Below are 18836 nucleotides of genomic sequence, written 5' to 3' on the forward strand. Positions count from 1 at the left end.
CCAGCCCGGGCGACAGAGCAAGACTCCGTCTCAAAAAAAAAAAAAAAAAAAACTAGAGATTAGGAGATCAATGACTACAGCAGTTGAAAACTGGGATGACAGAAGAAAAGACTGTTGAACATGAGTCAGCAGTGTGTAGGTGATTGTGAAAAATAGAAATGCTTTTCATTTTGTTTTTTTAGAGGTCTCGCTCTATCACCCAGGCTGGAGTGCAGTGGTGCAGTTGTAGCTCACTGCAGCAATCAGAGCTCACTGCAGCCTCAAACTCCTGGGCTCAGGTGATCCTCCTGGCCTCTCAAAGCACTGGGATTATAGGTGTGAGCCATGGTACCCAGCTGCAAATGTTTTTTGGTTGTGCTGGATGTGCTGTGTGTGAGCCATGCTACTGCTGCTGTCTCTAGGCAGCCTGGTCAGCTTGAAGGCTATGTTAGGGTACTTTAGCTGTGACTGTGAGAGTTCACAGGGACCCTTCCTAAGGATAGTCTGCAGGGTAGGAGAAAGTTATTCAGAAGAAATTCCTTGCCAGTCATCAAGTACTGACACTGTGTTGTCTCTTGGGTCTGATAGAGATGGATGATAGGTGTCAGAGTGGATGAACAATGTGTGCTCTTGGTCTAAGGGAGAAAACAGTTCCACATGTGTCCCATTGGTGGTAGGATATCAAGTAACTTATAGATGTTTGCCACTTAGTTGCTGAAGAGACATCAGCATATGGCTTAGTTACGAACTCATTGTTTGCTTTGAATTGGGAAAGAAATTTTTAAAACAGTTTAAACATTACCTTCTTTGTCCAAATAAGCCTTATCAAATGATCACATCTTATGTGTTTTCTTTTGTAACAACAGATTTAATGCACAAAGCATTTAGTCACACCAGCCATTACTAAGAATAGCTAAGAATAGGTTGGTCAGTTACCTGAGAAGTTCCCTACCCTGTACAGTCGATCCTCCTTATTCACAGATTTCACATTTGTGAATTCACCTGCTTGATAAAATGTATTTTAACCCCAATACACAGAGCACTTCCACAGTCATTTTCAGACATGCACAGAGAAGTGAAAAGGTTGTGTCATCCAGTGCTTATGTTCCCAACTCAGATCAGACAGAGACACTTGGCCTTTTCATACTGTACATGCGTCTTTTTTACAGTCTGCTTAATACCATGCTTTTAACATTTTTGTGCTTATTTTTGTTTTTGGTGACTTTGCTGTTTAAAATGGCTCTGAGTGCAGTGCTACAGTGCCATCCACTGTCCCCAAGCACAGTGAGTTTGAGACGCACCTACAGAGAAAACACGTGTGTTAGGGAAGCTTCATGCAGACGCAAGCTCTTGTCCTGTTGCACGTGAGTTCAGTGTTATTGAATCAACAATACAGTGCATCAGGCCAAGTGCAGTGACCTCATCCCTGTAATCTCAGCACTTTGGGAGACTGAGGCAAGAGGATCGCTTGAGCCCAGGAGTTCGAGACCAGCCTGGGCAACATAGTGAGACCTTGTCTTGACAAAAAAAAAAAAAAAAAAAACTAGCCACATGTGGTGGCCTATGCCTGTAGTCCCAACTTCTCCAGAGGCTGAGGTGGGAGGATCCCTTGAGCCTGAAAGGCTGAGACTGCAGCGAACCAAGATTGTGCCACTGCACTCCAGCCTGGGCAATAGAGCAAGATTCCATCTGTGAAAAATAAAAAACCAAACCAAACAAAAAACCCCAGTACAGTGCATCAGTGAAAGGGAGAAGTTTGACGATATGTATATAAGACTGCCCTGAGACACGCTAAAGCGATGTGCTAAAGCAGCCAAATTCATGGATTTGTGAGATGACAGCCAGTTTTAAAAAGCAGTGGGCAATATTGTTGTGTGGCTGAAAACCAGAGCAACGTTTGTTCACATCACCCAGGGTCAGGAAATTGGTAACCCCTTCTTGGCTAGTGCTGTTTGGCTCCCAAGTTTCAGAAGGCCTTAAGATGTGAGAAAGGTTAACCTTGCAGACAAGGCAGGTTCTGCAGATCAGGAGGCTGAAGAAGAATTTGACAATACTTGCTCAGTGTTATTCGGGAAGAGGGAAATGGGAAAGAGTCGGTTTCCATGGTTGATGAGCCTGGCTTATTTATAGAGAGACATTGGCAGATAAGTCTATATAATGCAAATGGCATTTTAGTTGATGAGAATGTTGTGATCAGAGGCTTGCAGGAACCTAACCTGTATTTTTCCTAGGGACAATAGTTCAGTGTTTGCTGATTTGGTGTGCATGGCAACTCTCTGCAACTACCATGATTATTAGAATTGACTATATATTTCAGACATTGATGAGTTGGTTAGAGTGAGAGTTTACAGCGCCTGCCCCATTTCTCGTTGGACATGACACGCAGTAGAACTTCGGGACCTCAGCATTCAGTGTTGGTGCCATCCAGGCTGTTCTCAGGATACAACTGAAAACCTGGACGCCATCATCGTCAGTGTATCCTTCCAAACCAGCACCATGATTGAGAAGAAAAGTCAAAGAAGACAAGTTCTGTTCTGTTTGTTTTTGTTTTTGTGATCTTTTGCTGTTGAAAATGGGGTTGTATTGTCCCTAAATCCTTAAAAGTCAGCACAGACACACCAAGAAAACCAGTATATAATTAATGTCCACAGCAAAATTTAGACCCACCCCTGTGATTATATCATCATATATCCAAGACTGACAATAATACAAACCATCCTTTGAAAAACTTTTAAAGTTTTTAAAAGGATGTTGAGGTATTGTTAAGATATGCTTTTGCACAGAGACCCAGGGACACATAAATCCAGCCTAGACCAATCACTTCTTCCTATAAGATTCTGATGGGAAAGGAATGGACTGAAAAATAAAAAGAAGTTAAAGAGTGTTTTCTACTGTGCAGCACTGATCCCCAATACAAACTCTCAGTCCCACTAGAACTAGAACTGCTGGGGTAGGACCTGTCCACGGCATCTTTTTAGCCTACTCTGGCGATTCTGATTTGCATCCTTCATAGAAAACTAATGCTCATGCTTAGAGCATGAAATTCTATTGAGGAATTTCAGCTCAGTGACTGACACCATCAGATTTAAACTTGAATGACTCTGATAGCTGTATGGAGAGAATTGGAGGCAGGGAGAACAAGGGGCTGCAGGTGTCCTTAAGTAGGGAGAGGCAGGCAAGCCACCTGGGAAGATGTTAAATGCATACATCCCCAGGTTCTGTCTGCCCTTGGTGATTCTGCCTTCAGGTGTCTGGAGTGTGGGACTAGAACATCGATGCTTTTGAAAAGCTTCACCAGTGATTCAGAGGCTTAACTGTGATTGAGATCTACGACTCTAGAAAGTGCTTTACAGATCACAGGAGGAATAAGCAGTCATATGCTGTGTTATGTGAAAGCCTGTATCTCACAGCAATAAAGGACACTCAGGATGATTGTGTGTGAGTGCAAGGGAGGCCGGGCTCGGTGTAAAAGCACACAAGCGTGTGTGGCCGTGGAGGCCTCTTCCCATAGTGCTGCTATTTGGTTGTGCATCCTGTCTGCTGAAACTGTAACCTCAATACACACCACATATTTTCCAGATCATCCTGTTCTCTATCTCAGAGGAGCCTCTTGTGTCCATTCCCTGGTTTGCAGGGTAAATTGAAATTGCTAAAAGTTGCATTGAGAGTAGAAGGGATGGATTTGAATGCCTGTTGTGGCATCTGGAGTTGTGCTTTCTTTGTAACCTAGCTTATCTTCTCTTAAGAGTCTCACAGCTTTTCCAAGCCCTGTCTAAATTATTTATTTCTAGGTAATGTGATCAAGCTGGAGGAACAGAAGTCAGACCTGGAGAGGCAGCTAAAGACTCTGACCAAGCAGATGAAGGTGAGATGTGGGCAGGAGCCTTCACCACCATCTTCCTGTATATTACCCCCTCCGAGGTCTGAATCACTCTCTCTCTTTTTTTTTTTTTGAGACGGAGTCTCGCTCTGTCGCCCAGGCTGGAGTGCAGTGGCCGGTTCTCAGCTCACTGCAAGCTCCGCCTCCTGGGTTCACGCCATTCTCCTGCCTCAGCCTCCCGAGTAGCTGGGACTACAGGCGCCGCCACCTCGCCCGGCTAGTTTTTTGTATTTTAGTAGAGACGGGGTTTCACCATGTTAGCCAGGATGGTCTCGATCTCCTGACCTCGTGATCCGCCCGTCTTGGCCTCCCAAAGTGCTGGGATTACAGGCTTGAGCCACCGCGCCCGGCCCTGAATCACTCTCTCTATCCTGCTTTCTCTTGGAACATTTCCATGGCATGGTGGGCCCTGGAACTGTAAATTCTTGTTGTCAGGAAGTAAAATCAAAGCAGTCATTTGGTGTCAGGATGGAGAACTCTCATAACCTGAAGGTGTAATTCCCACCAGTGCCTTTTCCTAGCAGTGAGCCACTGTGAAAGCAGGGCCTCACCAAGCACTGCTGGCATTCTTTCTTGGTGACCAACATGGAGACTCTAGGGTCCCTGCCCAGGCACCAGCCCTGGCAGGTGTCTGACACAGGGGTGGGCTCTGGTATTTTCAGGAGGATACCGAGGAATGGAGGCGGTTCCAGGCGGATCTGCAGACCGCGGTGGTGGTGGCCAATGACATCAAGTGTGAGGCCCAGCAGGAGCTGCGCACCGTGAAGAGGAAACTGCTGGAGGAGGAGGAGAAGAACGCCCGGTTGCAGAAGGAGCTGGGGGATGTGCAGGGCCACGGCAGGGTGGTCACCAGCAGAGCCACCCCTCCGTGAGTCTGGTGGGCACCAGGGCTGTGCTTGCTTCTCACTTAATCACTATGTGTGGGGCTCCCTGGTGGGGATAGGACTCTTCATGTCTGTGCCAGGCTCTGCTGTTTCCTTTCTGAGATCACCCTGAATTACTAGCACCACTATACCACTAGGAACATTCTGTACAGTACCCAGTCCCTGCCTTGCTGCAGCATAAGGGACTGCTAAGCTCCACGCTTACATATAAAGGGCAAGTTCTAGCCAAGTATCCTGCTAGGTTAAAGAAGTCCTGTCTAGGATGCTCCTTGAGTCTTAGCATTTATTAATGCAAGGAGTGCACACTAATAAATGCGAACCCACCAACTTGCACAGGTCACTCCCATGCAGTGGGAGAGGCTGGAATCACTCCCGAGGGGAGGAGCCGCTGGAGAAAGACACATTCCTCTGGGCCCAGGGATGTGCCTGCTTATTGAGAACACCAATGAGCTATTTCAAAAGGCCTTGACATAACTTACTTTATTAAAAAAGGGTGAGAGTGGAAAACATGAATTTGGCTGATGTATGACATTTCCTTCTCCTCTTGACGGGGAGAAGCACACAGTGTATCAGCTTTACTAACAGTGACATTTAAGAGGAAGGTATTCCCAAAGTGAATGCAATGGTAATTATTATCTGAAATTTAGATGGTTTACAGACAAATTTATGAACAATATTTTTTGCTTTAACTAATGTATTTACCCAATCAGGAATCAGTGTCCTTAACTTTGAGATTCTTGGATATTAGGAAATGATTTTGAATTTTTAGGTGTCTCTCAAATATCAAACAGTCTTTAGATCAGATTTCTTGGATTTTGAATGTTGATCAGTTGGCCCTAATTTTTACATGCCTCCAAGATCACTGGCTAGCTCCTGAGCCTTTTGATCTGATGTTCTGTTATCATGAATTTCACGACATTGGAAAGAGGAGATTTTTCAGAATTCAGTTGTGATTCTCCTGTCGGTTCTGCTCCAAGTAATTCCTTATTTCTTTGTTTATGACTTTTATATAAAATGGCCTTTGGGGAAGGATGAAGATCAGATGTAGCTGGCCCCACAATTCACTGTTGAATAATGAACATCAAGATCATTATTTTATTTAGTTATTTATTTTTAGAGATGGAGTTTCACTATGTTGCCCAAGCTGGACTCGAACTACCGAGCCCAGGAGATTCTTCTGCCTCAGCCTCCTGACTAACTGGGACTATACATGCACCAGAAAGATCATTACTTTACAGCCAGAGCTCTACCCTCTGGACACCAAAGGATGTGAATTTTAAGTAAAGGTAGAAGGAGAATAGGAAAACTAGATTTTGCAGGGTTCCCTGTTGAAACAGTAGTGAGGCCATTCTGGGTGGCCTCTGTGTCTGCTTTTGTTTGTTTGCCTCTGTCTTGCTTCCCTGTTGTCTGTCATTGGAAGAAAATCTGAGTCAGAACTTGTGTTGCTTCACATGGACGTTATTTTAATGATAAATGGTAAAAGACAAGTCCTGAGTTTCTGTGGTGGCCCCAAATAGGTTCTTGTATGAGATGCCGCATTTCTTACGTATATTCTGAGACACAGGCCAGACCGTGTAGCATGAACCCTGATATTCTAGGAAAGCTCCGCATATGTCCTGGCAGTTTAGGACTCCCTATGCTGCATCCTGCATCTTCAATCTTAATGTCACCTTTTTTTTTTTTTGTAAACACAGAATGTTTCTTTTTTGATTTTCCAGCGATTACAAACCTACCTCCCAATCTAACAGTTTGGATTGGGATACTCCAATCCATATCAAATGTTTTTTGATAATCCCTTATCAAAAAACATTTCAAAATTTTAGAATGGACACCAATGAGAACATGGCATGGTACTGAAATCAGGCATCAGAACATTTCTGCCTGTCAACGCATTTGGCAGGAAGTCAGACAAGAGCTGGTGATGCTGGTTTCTTGTCTGATTTTGCACTTCTCTGGCAAGCTGCCCTCTCTAAAGAGTTGACTGTGTGGCAGTTAGTCGCTGATGGTTCAACCACTTCCAGCACCTACCCCTTGAGCAAGACTTGAAACCGACTAACACCCTCCAAGCTCTGGAGGCCACCTAGTGTTTCCATCTTGACTGAGTGAGTTCTTGATTGAAACTCAGTTTGACTTAGACAGGCATCTAATGAGAATTCAAAAGTCCTTCTTGGTTCAGCCACAGCCAAAGAACTTGCAGAGCATTTTCTGACGAGGTCCTCAAGGACAACTGAGAGAAGGTAAGATCACCCAAAAAGCACCTGGATCCCGACATGGGATTACCCAGTTCTTAAGCTCTGTTTGCATCCGTGGGCACTTACAGGATTGGTTGCAGCCAGGCATGAGATGAAGCACCCGGGCAGAAATGCAAGCCAGCATTCATTGCTGGAACTCAGTAACTAAACACTGGGATATTATCTAACTCATCCATGATCTTAAGTCCTGTTACACTTTCACAGATATTTTTATTTCAGAGTCAGAATAACTGATGTTAAGGTATGTGGGGAAGGAAGGCGGTAGCCTCATCTTTGCTGTCAACCAGCAACATCTCACTCCCAGCGTCATGTCTCAGCCAACCAGTAACATCTCATTCTCAGCTCTGCCTCCTGCCTCTGTTAAAAGAGGTTGGAAGAGGGGGTCGTTTTTGAGGTCCCTTTAAGCTCTGCTGTTCTCTGGACTGGTTGATTAGCTGACCTTTCACTGGTGAGAGAGTAAGAAACTCCAGTGCCAGCCTTAACATTATTCTGGTGCAATACTTTGAACCTCTTTGACAAAGTGGCATCTCCATATCTTAGTTGTGGCTTGTGGGCCTGATCTTTCTCTTCCAGAAACGTGAACAAACCAGTGTGTTTTTGGGGACCTAAAAGTGATCTGTTTCATTGGACACATATAATGTAATAGATGAAAAGATAACTTTTTCAGCTCTGGCTCCTCCCAGTGTTGAAAACTCCCAATCGAGAAAAAGGCTTCGAAATGAAAACTCTCTCTGAAATGAACCCGTCAGATCTTTTTCCTGAAAAGTTGAGTCCTGGGGCCTGGCAAAATCAGAAAAAACACAGGCAGCTCAGTGTAATGATATATTGTGTCGCATACAAGCTTTCTAATGAAAGACATTGTTCATGAGCAGTGCGTGGCACAGACTTCTCAAGCAGCATCAGGGAAAGACCTCTATTTGTGGCATTTGTTTCTCTTGTTCTGAAACAGCAAATGCCATTACTTTGAGGGTGATTTATCTGATTCTTACTGTGTTTGTCATATAATACCAATAAGCATCCATGGAAAACATCTTTAAAAGAGATAATTAAACACACTTAACATCTGTGCCTAATTAATGATGTTGGTTTCTAAATAGAATGTCTGTAATTCGAATGTGTTTTGTTTTGCCTGCACCACAAGTTCTTGCATTGTCGCCTCTTGGAGGTGAGCAGTGTGGCAGCACAGCACGTGCAGATTCCACTGGAATTGGCTTAACTCCATGTGTGCACATCTGTGTCAGCCCAAGTGTCACTGTGTGTTACTGTGCTGCCCTCTGTGTTGCTCTGATGGCTCTAATATTAGGGTCACAGCCGCTCAGCATGTGTTCTCCAGCTACAACGGAGAAGGAAGGGCGGAAGTTGGAGGTATAGGTTCTTTAAGGTCCCTTTTCCAGCTCTCTCGTCACAGATGCTCTGATACTGAGCCCCTCTCCCAGGTGGAGGGGGGCCGTTCTCCTGAGGATTCTTAAGCAGTTTCTGAACAGACCTCACCTTAGCACCCATGACGGCATGATGGACAGGGGTCTCCAGCATTTAATTTGACCCTTGATGCGGAACCTGGTCCTCTCATGTGCCCTTTTTCCAGCCAGCATTATCTGTTCACTCACACCTAGTACTCTTTTTTTCATAGTTTAAATGTACATTTATGTCACTAGATACACAGTCTGTAATCTAAAGAGCTGTGTCTGCTTCCCTGTTCCCTGACCCCTGTTTTTACAGATTTCAACAATGTGGACATAAGCTTCCCTTAGACCTTTAGGATTTTTAGGTTGCAGTTATAAAAGCAAGAATATTTTTTGGCCTTGACAGTGGAGAGAAGCATGCGCCTCTGTAAATTCTGGAGGGGCCTCTGGGTGTTCATCCTGGACATCTCTGCTTCACCATACAGTTCTTTGTCGGAGAAGTTCTGGTGGAAGGAGCCTAGTACAGGCATTTGCAGTCTTTTTTTTTTTTTTAGATGTTCAAAAACCTTTGGCTTCCAAAAAATTGGAACAGTAGGAATTAAAACCCGTTGGCCTATCTTGGACATTAGCTTTTCCCTGTGGGACAGTGTAAGCTGGAAATTCTTGCGTTTGTGAACTAAGACTGTATTGCCTTAGGTAACTCCTTTACAGCCTCTCCCTCCCATTTCTATTTTCACAGCTCCCTGGGCTCTGTCAGCTAGCAGAGCATTTGGTGGAAGAAAGACAGCCCAGCTCTTGCCATGATTGGGAGCCGCAGCCATCTCTAGATGAAAGGGGGAATGTGTAGAGGAGAAATTGCCTCTTTATAAAGAGCCCAGTTGTCTCCTTGTGACATTCTCTGTTTCTCAGAGTCATTGCCGTCAAGTCTCTGCTTTTTGTCCACATTTTGGGATCAGCTCACTGCATCATCAAAGATGATGTTTCCCTCTTTTTACTTTTCCTCAGAAGATTCAGCCGTCTTTTATTTGGAGAATAAAATGAAGTTGTTCTGAAAAAAACAAAGTACAAGTCTTATGAAAAGTTATTTGCATCTGGAGTGCTGAAAGGGCACAGTGGCAGAGCAGATGCAGAGCTGGGCACAGCACAGGCCCGAGTTCTTTTGTTGTTGTTGTTTTGTTTTTGTTTTTTTTTTGAGACAGAGTTTTACTCCTGTCGCCCAGGCTGGAATGCAACGGTGCGATCTCAGCTCACTGCAACCTCTGCCTCCCGGGTTCAAGTGATTCTCCTGCCTCAGCCTTCCAAGTAGCTGGAATTAAAGGCACCTGCCACCACGCCCAGCTAATTTTTATATTGTTAGTAGAGATGGGGTTTCACCATGTTGGCCAGGCTGGTCTCAAACTCCTGACCTGAGGTGATCGCCTGTTTCAGCCTCCCAAAGTGCTGGGATTACGGACATGAGCCACCGAGCCCAGCCCCTAAGGCCCAAGTTCTACTTTTTGGCGTTCATTTCTCTGCTTCCTTTTGATCATGGTGTCTGATCATCTTGGAATTCACATTACTCAAGGCAAAATAGGAAGCCATCTGCATGATGTCATATTCTGAAGAAGTCAGAAAGTTCGTCAAGTTGGAGCTTTATTCTTATTGCCCAGGCTGGAGTGCAGTGGTGCGATCTTGGCTCACTGCAAGCTCCGCTTCCTGGTTTAAGCTATTCTCCTGCCTTGGCCTCCCAAGTAGCTGGGACTACAGGCACGTGCCGTCACACCCGGCTAATTTTGTATTTTTAGTAGAGACGCGATTTCACCACGTTGGTCAGGCTGGTCTCGAACTCCTGACCTCAAGTGATCTGGCTGCCTTGGCTTCCCAAAGTGCTGGGATTACAGGCATGATCCCCGCGCCCGGCCCCTTCTGTGGGGTCTTGATTGAGCCTCTTCACTCGGAGTCTGACTTCATTACCTCGTCTGAAACAAGGTGCCTGCAAGCTTTGGGTTGATTTCCAGAATCTTGCTGGGTTAAACATAAGTAGATATGTGATCATAAAGGATGTTATTAAGCCAGATAGGTAAGCACGGTGACAATGGCAATAGAAATCTATTGGAAAACGATTGAATGACAACTACACCAAAGTTTCGTGGATGAAACTCACCCCAGAAACTTAGCGTTCAACTCAGAGTGATACACAATTCAAAATGTGATTTAAACTTCTGAAAATATGTGTGTTTGTGAAGATCCAAATCCAATTCAGCAACCTCCATCAGGCAGAAACCTCCTGCAATTCTCACGTGAGGAACTGGTTCACAGTGTACACAGCATGGAGCTATTAGCGACGTTATCCAAAGGATGAGACAAGACAAGAGTTACAGTCTAATAAAAGGAAAATTAGGAACAGGAATGCTCTTTAAACTCAGGAAGATCTTTTGGGGTATCAAACCGTACAGCACAGAATCACTAGAAAAATTAGTGTGGTGTGAGAAGAGTCATTGAGGTCTTCTCTGTAAAAATAGCTACTTGTGAGTAGGACTGAAATTTATATTTTGGGAGCTCTTTACCTCAGATTCAGAGTTCTTAGGATTATTTAAAATTCATTTGCTGGATGTTCTCAAATATAAACAATAAGGAAACTGCAACTTCAACTTAAAAGGCACTGCTGTATTTGCACCCCATATTTTGACCTGTCGTTAGGCACTGTTGAATATTTTTATCTGTAAGCCTTTATGAAGTGCAAAATAAACATGTTCTTATATAGAAGCATCTGCTGCTTAGTTTTAATCACCAGCTACGTTTCTGCAGGGCCTTTATGTCGTTTTGTTCTACATTTTTTTCTGAATACAGTTTCAGAACTTCAAAGCCACATCAAGTAACTAGAATTTGGAGTAGAAAAAAGCTGGACTGTAAGTTGTGAATAGGAGGGTGACATGGAATATGAACAATTTCATTAGTAGAACAAAAGGGCATGGAGTAAAAGTGCTAATTTTGCACAAGTCTTTAAAACTCTAGGGTCTCAGAAAATATAGTATGGACTTGAAGTCTAGATGTGTTTCACTGACATTTAAATATTAATAGATTGGTGATTTAATGTATTGGATTTTTTCTTAATTACGAAGTAATATTTAGGAATACTAATAACAAAATGGAGATATGTGAAGAAAAATATTAATCTTTCTTCTCCCTCAGTACCACCTGTGAGGAAATCAGTGTTAACAGTGTGTACATTTTTTCTTTACTAGTAAATATGTATAGGATTCATTTTGTATTTTAATAAAATTGGATTATATTCTATTCAGTACTCTGCACCTTTACTTTTTATTTTATATGTCATAGGCATCCTTCCAGGTCAATACATGCAAATCTAGCTTATTTTAAGAGCAACATGACCTTCCACAGGAAGGACATGTCCTGGAATATTAAAATATTGTCTTACTAATGCACAGCAAGGTTACAATTATTTTCTTTTTTTTTTTTTTTTTGAGACAGAGTCTTGCTCTGCCACCCAGGCTGGAGTGCAGTGGCCGGATCTCAGCTGACTGCAAGCTCCGCCTCCCGGGTTCACGCCATTCTCCTGTCTCAGCCTCCCGAGTAGCTGGGACTACAGGCGCCCGCCTCATCGCCCGGCTAGTTTTTTGTATTTTTTAGTAGAGACGGGGTTTCACCGTATTAGCCAGGATGGTCTCGATCTCCTGACCTCATGATCCGCCCGTCTCGGCCTCCCAAAGTGCTGGGATTACAGGCTTGAGCCACCGCGCCCGGCCACAATTATTTTCTTTATGAGTAATGCTGTAATAGCAGTCCTTATTCATATAGTCCTATGTAGTTGTGGTTTTATTTTTATAGAATTAGTTTTTCAAAATACTATTGCTGCTCTAAAGTATATGCACATTTTTATTTTAATAGATGTCTCCAGTTACTCACCTGAGTGCTGTGACATTTCACTCTTGAACATGCCCATCTCTATACAGCCTGAGCAGTGGTGGAGAGCCTTGATCTTATTTTTGCCAATAGGATAATCAAAAAATGCTGTCTTATTAGCTCTTTAATTTGCATTTCTCTCAGCATTTTTTTTTTTTTTAAGACAGGGCCTCACTCTGTCACCTAGGCTGGAGTGCAGTGGTACAATCATGGCTCACTGCAGCCTCAACCTCCTGGACTAGAGCGATCCTCCCACCCCAGCCTCCTGAGTAGCTGGGACTACAGGGGCACACCACCATGCCCAGCTAATTTTTTTTTTTTTTTTTTTTGTGGTAGACATGAGGTCTCAACTATGTTGCCCAGAGAGAGTGATATTGAACTCCTGGGCTCAAGTGATCCTCCCAACTCAGCCTCCCAAAGTGCAGGGATTACAGCCATGAGCCACCATGCCCAGCCCTTTCTAAGCATATCTTTGTATGTTTACTAACTACTGCATTTTCTAAGAATTACTAGTTTTGCAACTTTTCCCTGTTTTTTCGCTGAGCCGATTGCTTTTTTCTCATCAGCTTGTAAGTCAGTATTTTATGAGGGATGTGATTTTATCCCCTGTATTATGAGCCTTTATCGTCTTTATCATATTTATCATATGATATGGCTTTATCATCTTTATCATAGAAAATGTTATATTTTTATGTAATGTAAACTGTTAGTGTTTTCCTTTATTCTTTTTTTTAAAAGATTCCTTCTCCCCAATGTTATACAAGTATGCTGTTAAATGTCTTCATCTACTTGATGCACACACACATGCAGACCATTTGATCCACCTCTTTTTATTTAATTTGATGTGAGATGTGATTCTTTTTCTCCCACTGGGTAGCACTATTTATTACCAGAGTCATCCTTTGTCCACTGAATTGAAATCCCACCTTTACATGGTTTATTTCATCCACATTCAGAGAGACCTGCCCTAGATATGCTCCAATTTATTTCTCTTTTGAGTTAGTTCTGCTTTAAAATATTCATGGATTATTAGATTACTTATATTACTTTTAACTCATCCTTTCATTTAAAATTTTTATTTTATTGAATTTTAAGGCAGATGGTATCAGTGTTGAACTCTGTTTCCAGTCATGAATTTACAAACGTCGGTCCTCTCCTGAGTGCACTTTCCTGTTCACTTTGTATTATGAACTGTGCATCGAGCAGGGTGTGATTTTGCCTGTCACCTTCTCTTGCTGAAGCAGATTCAGGTGTGGCAGGGCCTGACATTCGCCTCAGGTCCGTATCTGGATTCTCCTCAGATCACTGTCTTTGCCTGACAGTGCTTCAGGTCTTCTTCTCATGACTTAAACGTGTTGGGAGGCTCTTGAAGGTACATTTATGTTACATATTGGGAGGTACTGAAGCCCAGGTAGAGTAGAGAAGGGTGAGTGCCCAGTGGGAAATTCACGTGTGCCCAGTTTCTTCTGTGCTTGGTGAGCCTGGAATGCAGAGCCAGCTCTCTGGATCTGTGTGTGTGCCCTTCATCCATTTTAGGTGCACACTGTGGCTCTTCCCGCCCTGCCCCTTGTCACTACTGCCCTTTATGCCTGAGGTAAACCAACCTTGGCCTCGTCGAATGTAAATTCCTCTTGTTCCTGATCCTTTGCCAGAATGCCCTGCATCTCTCTGGGCATCTCGTGCTCCTCTCCAGCCCTGGCCCTCTAGGGTGGGAGACATTAGTTGGGGTTTTCCCATATCTCCATTTTCTTTGGAAGGGAATTGGGGGAAAGCCCTTGGTATTGTATTTTCATTCCCCCGACTATGAACTCTCGATTAGCAGAAGTTCTTCAAAATCTAAGCCATGTCAGTGATACTTGACTACAAGACTTTTACTCTCTGATTCTTACTGTTCGGATTTGTAGATTAAGATGCTGGTATTCAAATTACTTTCGTATCCTGTTTGTTTTTATTGTTATATATGCTTTTATTGAAATTTGAAAGTGAAATTTAGAAGATATTGTTTGACACCTAAGAGACAAAGTACTTCATAATTTCTGTCTTCAAATAGAGTGAAAAACTTCCGTTAGGTTTGTTTTGTGCAAAATAAGTATTTAGAGAAAATTACATTCCAGACAAGGGCATAGAATGAGCAGAGGCACAGAGGCAGGACATAAAAGTAAAAAACTTCAGGTGAATAGTCCAAAACTAGACGGGCAGGGGGAGTCTTGGGAGATTAACCGAAAGGCCTGGGGTTGGGCTTCAGGTGTTCAGGAAAGAGCCCGGCAGGCATGAGCATGTGGTTGACACGCGACCCGCCGTCTTCACAAATATTAATCTGCCAATTGTGAAGGTAGCAGTGGTGCCATGCAACACCACCCAAATGGAGTTAATCTTTGAATACTTTAAAAATCGTCACGTACAGGAGCTCACCTGTACCTGGATCAGAATGAACAATGACATAGAGTGGTGTTTTGAGGAAGTAAATGCTGTACACCATCACTGACATTTGAAAACTCTGCTCTCTAATGTAACAAGGAAAGCAGCAAATTAGAAAGGTTAAATAAATTTTTTAAAGGGAAATAATTACAGACACATATGTATATGTGCTTAATCGACAAGGTAAGGCGTAGAAGGCAGACCGACATTCAATGAGGAGGGCCGTGCGCCTTGCTGTTCTCCATGGAGACACTGCCTGCTTATGGAGTGTGCGTCACCTGCTGTGTGTGACACAGCATTGGGCGGTCTGGCCTACAGCTGTCATGCTCTGGTATGGGTTGCCACCTTTTAAGAGCAGGTTATTGTATAAAGATGGGAACACTGAAATAACTATTGGTAGTATTTTTAAAATATACTTAAATTTTAGGAAGAAATACCGTAAGTATTATTTCTAGAACCTTGTATACCTCTCACAGAACATTTATGCATTATAGAAAATTTGAGAAAGGCATGGCCAGAGCTGGATTTGCATCCCAGATTCACCATTCATGAACCGTGTGACCATGGTCAAATTTTCCTCTAAGGGATAATAATATTTAGGAGTTTTGTTGAAAATTAAATTAGATAATGTTTTTAAGACACATGGTACTGTGCTTGTCATATGCAGTGGAGTTATATCATACACATATTCATCATACTTGTTTTGCTGAAATTATCGATTATTATTTTAGTTTTATATGCTAGGAGCAGGTAGAACACATGCTTCATGTTTGTTGTTTTAAGCGTGGCCCCTAAACGCAAAGCAGCTATTTAATCTGTGATGTAACTAAAGAGAGCCAACCATGAAAGGCTGGAGGGAATGCGAGTATGTGAGATTGCTGCAGAGATGGTGTGTTTGTAGACAGTAATGTTTACAAAAACATGTACTTTTGAGTGACTCAAGTTATTTTCATGGCTTATTTGACTACATGTGTGATATGTTATTTTACAGGTTGACTCTAGAATCTAACATCAGCCTTAGAGGCAGTAGCAAGCCTTGAACAAGTGTTTCTGCAGTAGTGGTACCTTGCAGTTTTTCCTTTATTTAATGCTAAGACATACCTGGCTGTATGCGTAAATATTTCTTAATATTCATTACAGAATACAGAGTTTTTATTCTTCCTTGGAATGGAGGAAATGTAATACTTCATTTATTGCTGATGCTGTTACTAATCGATCCCAGCCAATTCTAAAATAGGCTGGTGTAAGGATTTTTAACCTCATTTATGATTAAAGTACATACTAATAAGCCAATAGCATTCTTAATAACCATTTTCTTTGGTTATTCAATTCAGGCTTTCTTTTGTGAATCCCTCACACACACACACACACACAGAGAGGCACACAGACACCCCCCCACCCCCTTCATCACTGTTACATAACACAGTGGGTATTTCTGTACTCAAATAATACAGTTTTCTCATATTGACTCTTACTGTTCTAGCCAAGTAGACTGAGTGTTTGAAATATTGTCTTTGGATACCTGAAGGCAGAGGTAATTGATTCTTGTGGCCTTGCTTTTTAAATTTATCATTTGATATTTTGAATTGCAGATAAATTTAGATAACTGAAAGGAATAACCTCAGCAGAATGTAGGCTTCTCCATTTTCTTATTAAATTATCAAAGAATGAAATGTAAAATGAATTACTTAAAATGATTGTCCTTGGAGGCCTTTGGTACTGAGTCATTTAGTTGGACTGGTAAGAAGTTGGCCAGGAGCAGTGGTTCATGCCTGTCATCCTAGCACTTTGGGAGGCCAAGGCAGGCAGATTGTCTGAGCTCAGGAGGTTGAGACCAGCCTGGGCAACATGGCGAACCCCGTCTCTACTAAAAAAAAAAAAAAAAAAAAAAAAAAAAAAAAAAAAAAAAAAAAAACGAAAGATTAGCCAGGTGTGGTGGCACTTGCCTGTAGTCCCAGCTACTCAGGAGGCTGAGGCATGAGAATCGCTTGAACCCGGGAGGTAGAGGTTGCAGTGAGCTGAGATTGTGTCACTGCACTCCAGCCTGGGCGACAGAGCGAGACTCTTGTCTCAGGGAAAAAAAAAAAAGAAGGTGGCCCATTTTGTTTGTTGATGACCTTCATGAGAATGGCTAGCACAGACAGAGGAAATTATTTTCTGCTCAAACCTAACCTGTGCGTTCTCTTTCTGCGTTTTCGCCACCTGATTTTATTGTATGGGAAAGTATGAAAACCAGTTCCTCTCAAAAAACCTTTAAAAATTATTTTAAAAACCCAACCTCCTACAGTTTCTGAAGTGCCTGATAGTTTCTTCCAATGAAGTTTTCAGTTTACTGATTTTTTTTTTTCACTCATAAGAAGGGACTGTAGAGTGAAGATTGTAAGGCTTAACTGGTAGGAAGTTGGCCAGGCGCAGTGGCTCATGCCTGTCATCCTAGCACTTTGGGAGGCCAAGGCAGGCAGATTGTCTGAGCTCAGGAGGTTGAGACCAGCCTGGGCAACATTTATTCTATTCATGTTGTTTATAGAGCAGCAGAAGAAAGCTCAGAGAATTAAGGACAAATAAATTCAAGTGCAGAAGCTTATGAGTAGCTAGATTAATTTCAAAATGATCAGTAAGTAACTATTTTATTTTCTGATTTATTTTAAACTTCCACCGACCTTATTGAGATACACTTCCAGAAACATTGTTTGAATTATTCTCATAAATTATTCATCTTGCAAGACAGCTGTGGCAATATGATACAATGAAGAGAGCAGTGATTTAGCAATGAGAAGATTGGGAGTCCTTGTCTTGGGTCGCTCACAGGGAGATCACATGACATGCCAAAGTCCCCTAGATGAGGAAGCCATGCATGAGAGGATTGAGGATCGGGTCAATGATCTATCATAGAATACTTTCTATGAGTCTAGAAGCCTCATGAAGAACACACCAGGAAACCTGGGTGAGAGCAGGAGCTTGACCTCGTGCAGAATTGCAGTGTGATTTTAGAGTGCTGTTACCACTCTTATGCTTAGAAGGCAGAGTGTCTGAATCAGGATTCTGTCATGTATAATGGATCGCACTCTTGTTGGCTTAGGCAGAAAGGTGTTATATGGTTTGCAGAATTGTTGGGAAGGCTGATCTTCCAGGAGCAGCTCCCAAAGTCCACACAGAACTGAACCACCAGGGAACCTGCTCCCTCCACCAGGACAGGAGCCTTAACTTCAGAAAGCTGCCCATCCAGTTGGAAAGCTGCCACTGCGGTTGCCAGCACCATAGCATCTTGTCTCTTCTACAGTCTCTGTCTACATAGTGAATGCCCTGTGCCCTACCTCTCTTCCTCTGATCCAGGTCCCACTCCAGGTCTTGCCCAAGTCTTTCTTATTGGTAGAACTTAAATCACACCCAAAATCCCAGCTGCAGGAGAGCTGTGAGATTTCATCTTTCCAAACTCTGTGTACTGCATGGCGGTTGGAGCACATGTCGGCAGCCAATCCACTGCATTCACCATTGACAGTAGACGAAATATTTATGATCAATAACATTTGCATTTTTTCAGAAAAAATGCACAATTTGCAGAGTAGCCATACACACTTTTTATATGAAGCTAATATCAAGTCACTCTACATACAAAAATAACTATTTCTGACCATTTCCCAAGAAAACAACTCTTCTAAAAATTGAGAACAATACCTACATTATTTCCTAAAGATGCAAACTGGTAGAGAAAACAGGATGTTAAATTCAGAATTTCCCTTCCAGCTTCGTTTATTTTCTCCACATCAGTTCTGTTTTCCTCTGTGTCTTTTTCTCCCATGGGGATGTCCTTTACCTTTTCAATCTGATTTGCTCTTTGCCATGCAGACCTGTGGATGAAGAGCCAGAGTCCCCTGAGGTCGATGCTGCTGGTCGGTGGCCTGGTGTCTGTGTTAGCAGAACATCTCCAACACCCCCGGAGTCGGCAACCACCGTTAAGTCACTTATCAAGTCATTTGACTTGGGACGCCCAGGTATTTGATCACAGTTTTTCTATAAGCAAAGCTCCAAATTCAAACTTTGGCCCGACATTTGATATGTGTACTATCTCTGCTCCACCCCGGCCCTATGTTGTTACAACCACAAGGGCGCTTTCCAG

General features: G+C 42.8%; 1 protein-coding gene across 4 annotated transcripts in view; it reads left to right on the plus strand.

The window, feature by feature from the left end:
• Positions 1 to 18836, plus strand: part of SPECC1 (sperm antigen with calponin homology and coiled-coil domains 1) — a 162108-nt gene that overhangs the window by 80525 nt on the left and 62747 nt on the right. The window contains exons 4-6 of one of the 4 annotated variants that reach the window (XM_017857631.1): positions 3771 to 3844; positions 4522 to 4727; positions 18566 to 18711. In XM_017857631.1, the coding sequence (XP_017713120.1) occupies positions 3771 to 3844; positions 4522 to 4727; positions 18566 to 18711 (426 nt within the window). Of the gene's footprint in view, positions 1 to 3770; positions 3845 to 4521; positions 4737 to 9137; positions 11682 to 18565; positions 18712 to 18836 lie in introns of those variants that run through there. The other 3 variants (XM_017857646.1, XM_017857639.1, XM_017857653.1) reach the window with 3 other exon arrangements.

Source organism: Rhinopithecus bieti, unplaced genomic scaffold (genome assembly GCF_001698545.2).
Source record: "Rhinopithecus bieti isolate Rb0 unplaced genomic scaffold, ASM169854v2 scaffold_3050, whole genome shotgun sequence".
In the NCBI taxonomy this organism is placed as follows: domain Eukaryota; kingdom Metazoa; phylum Chordata; class Mammalia; order Primates; family Cercopithecidae; genus Rhinopithecus; species Rhinopithecus bieti.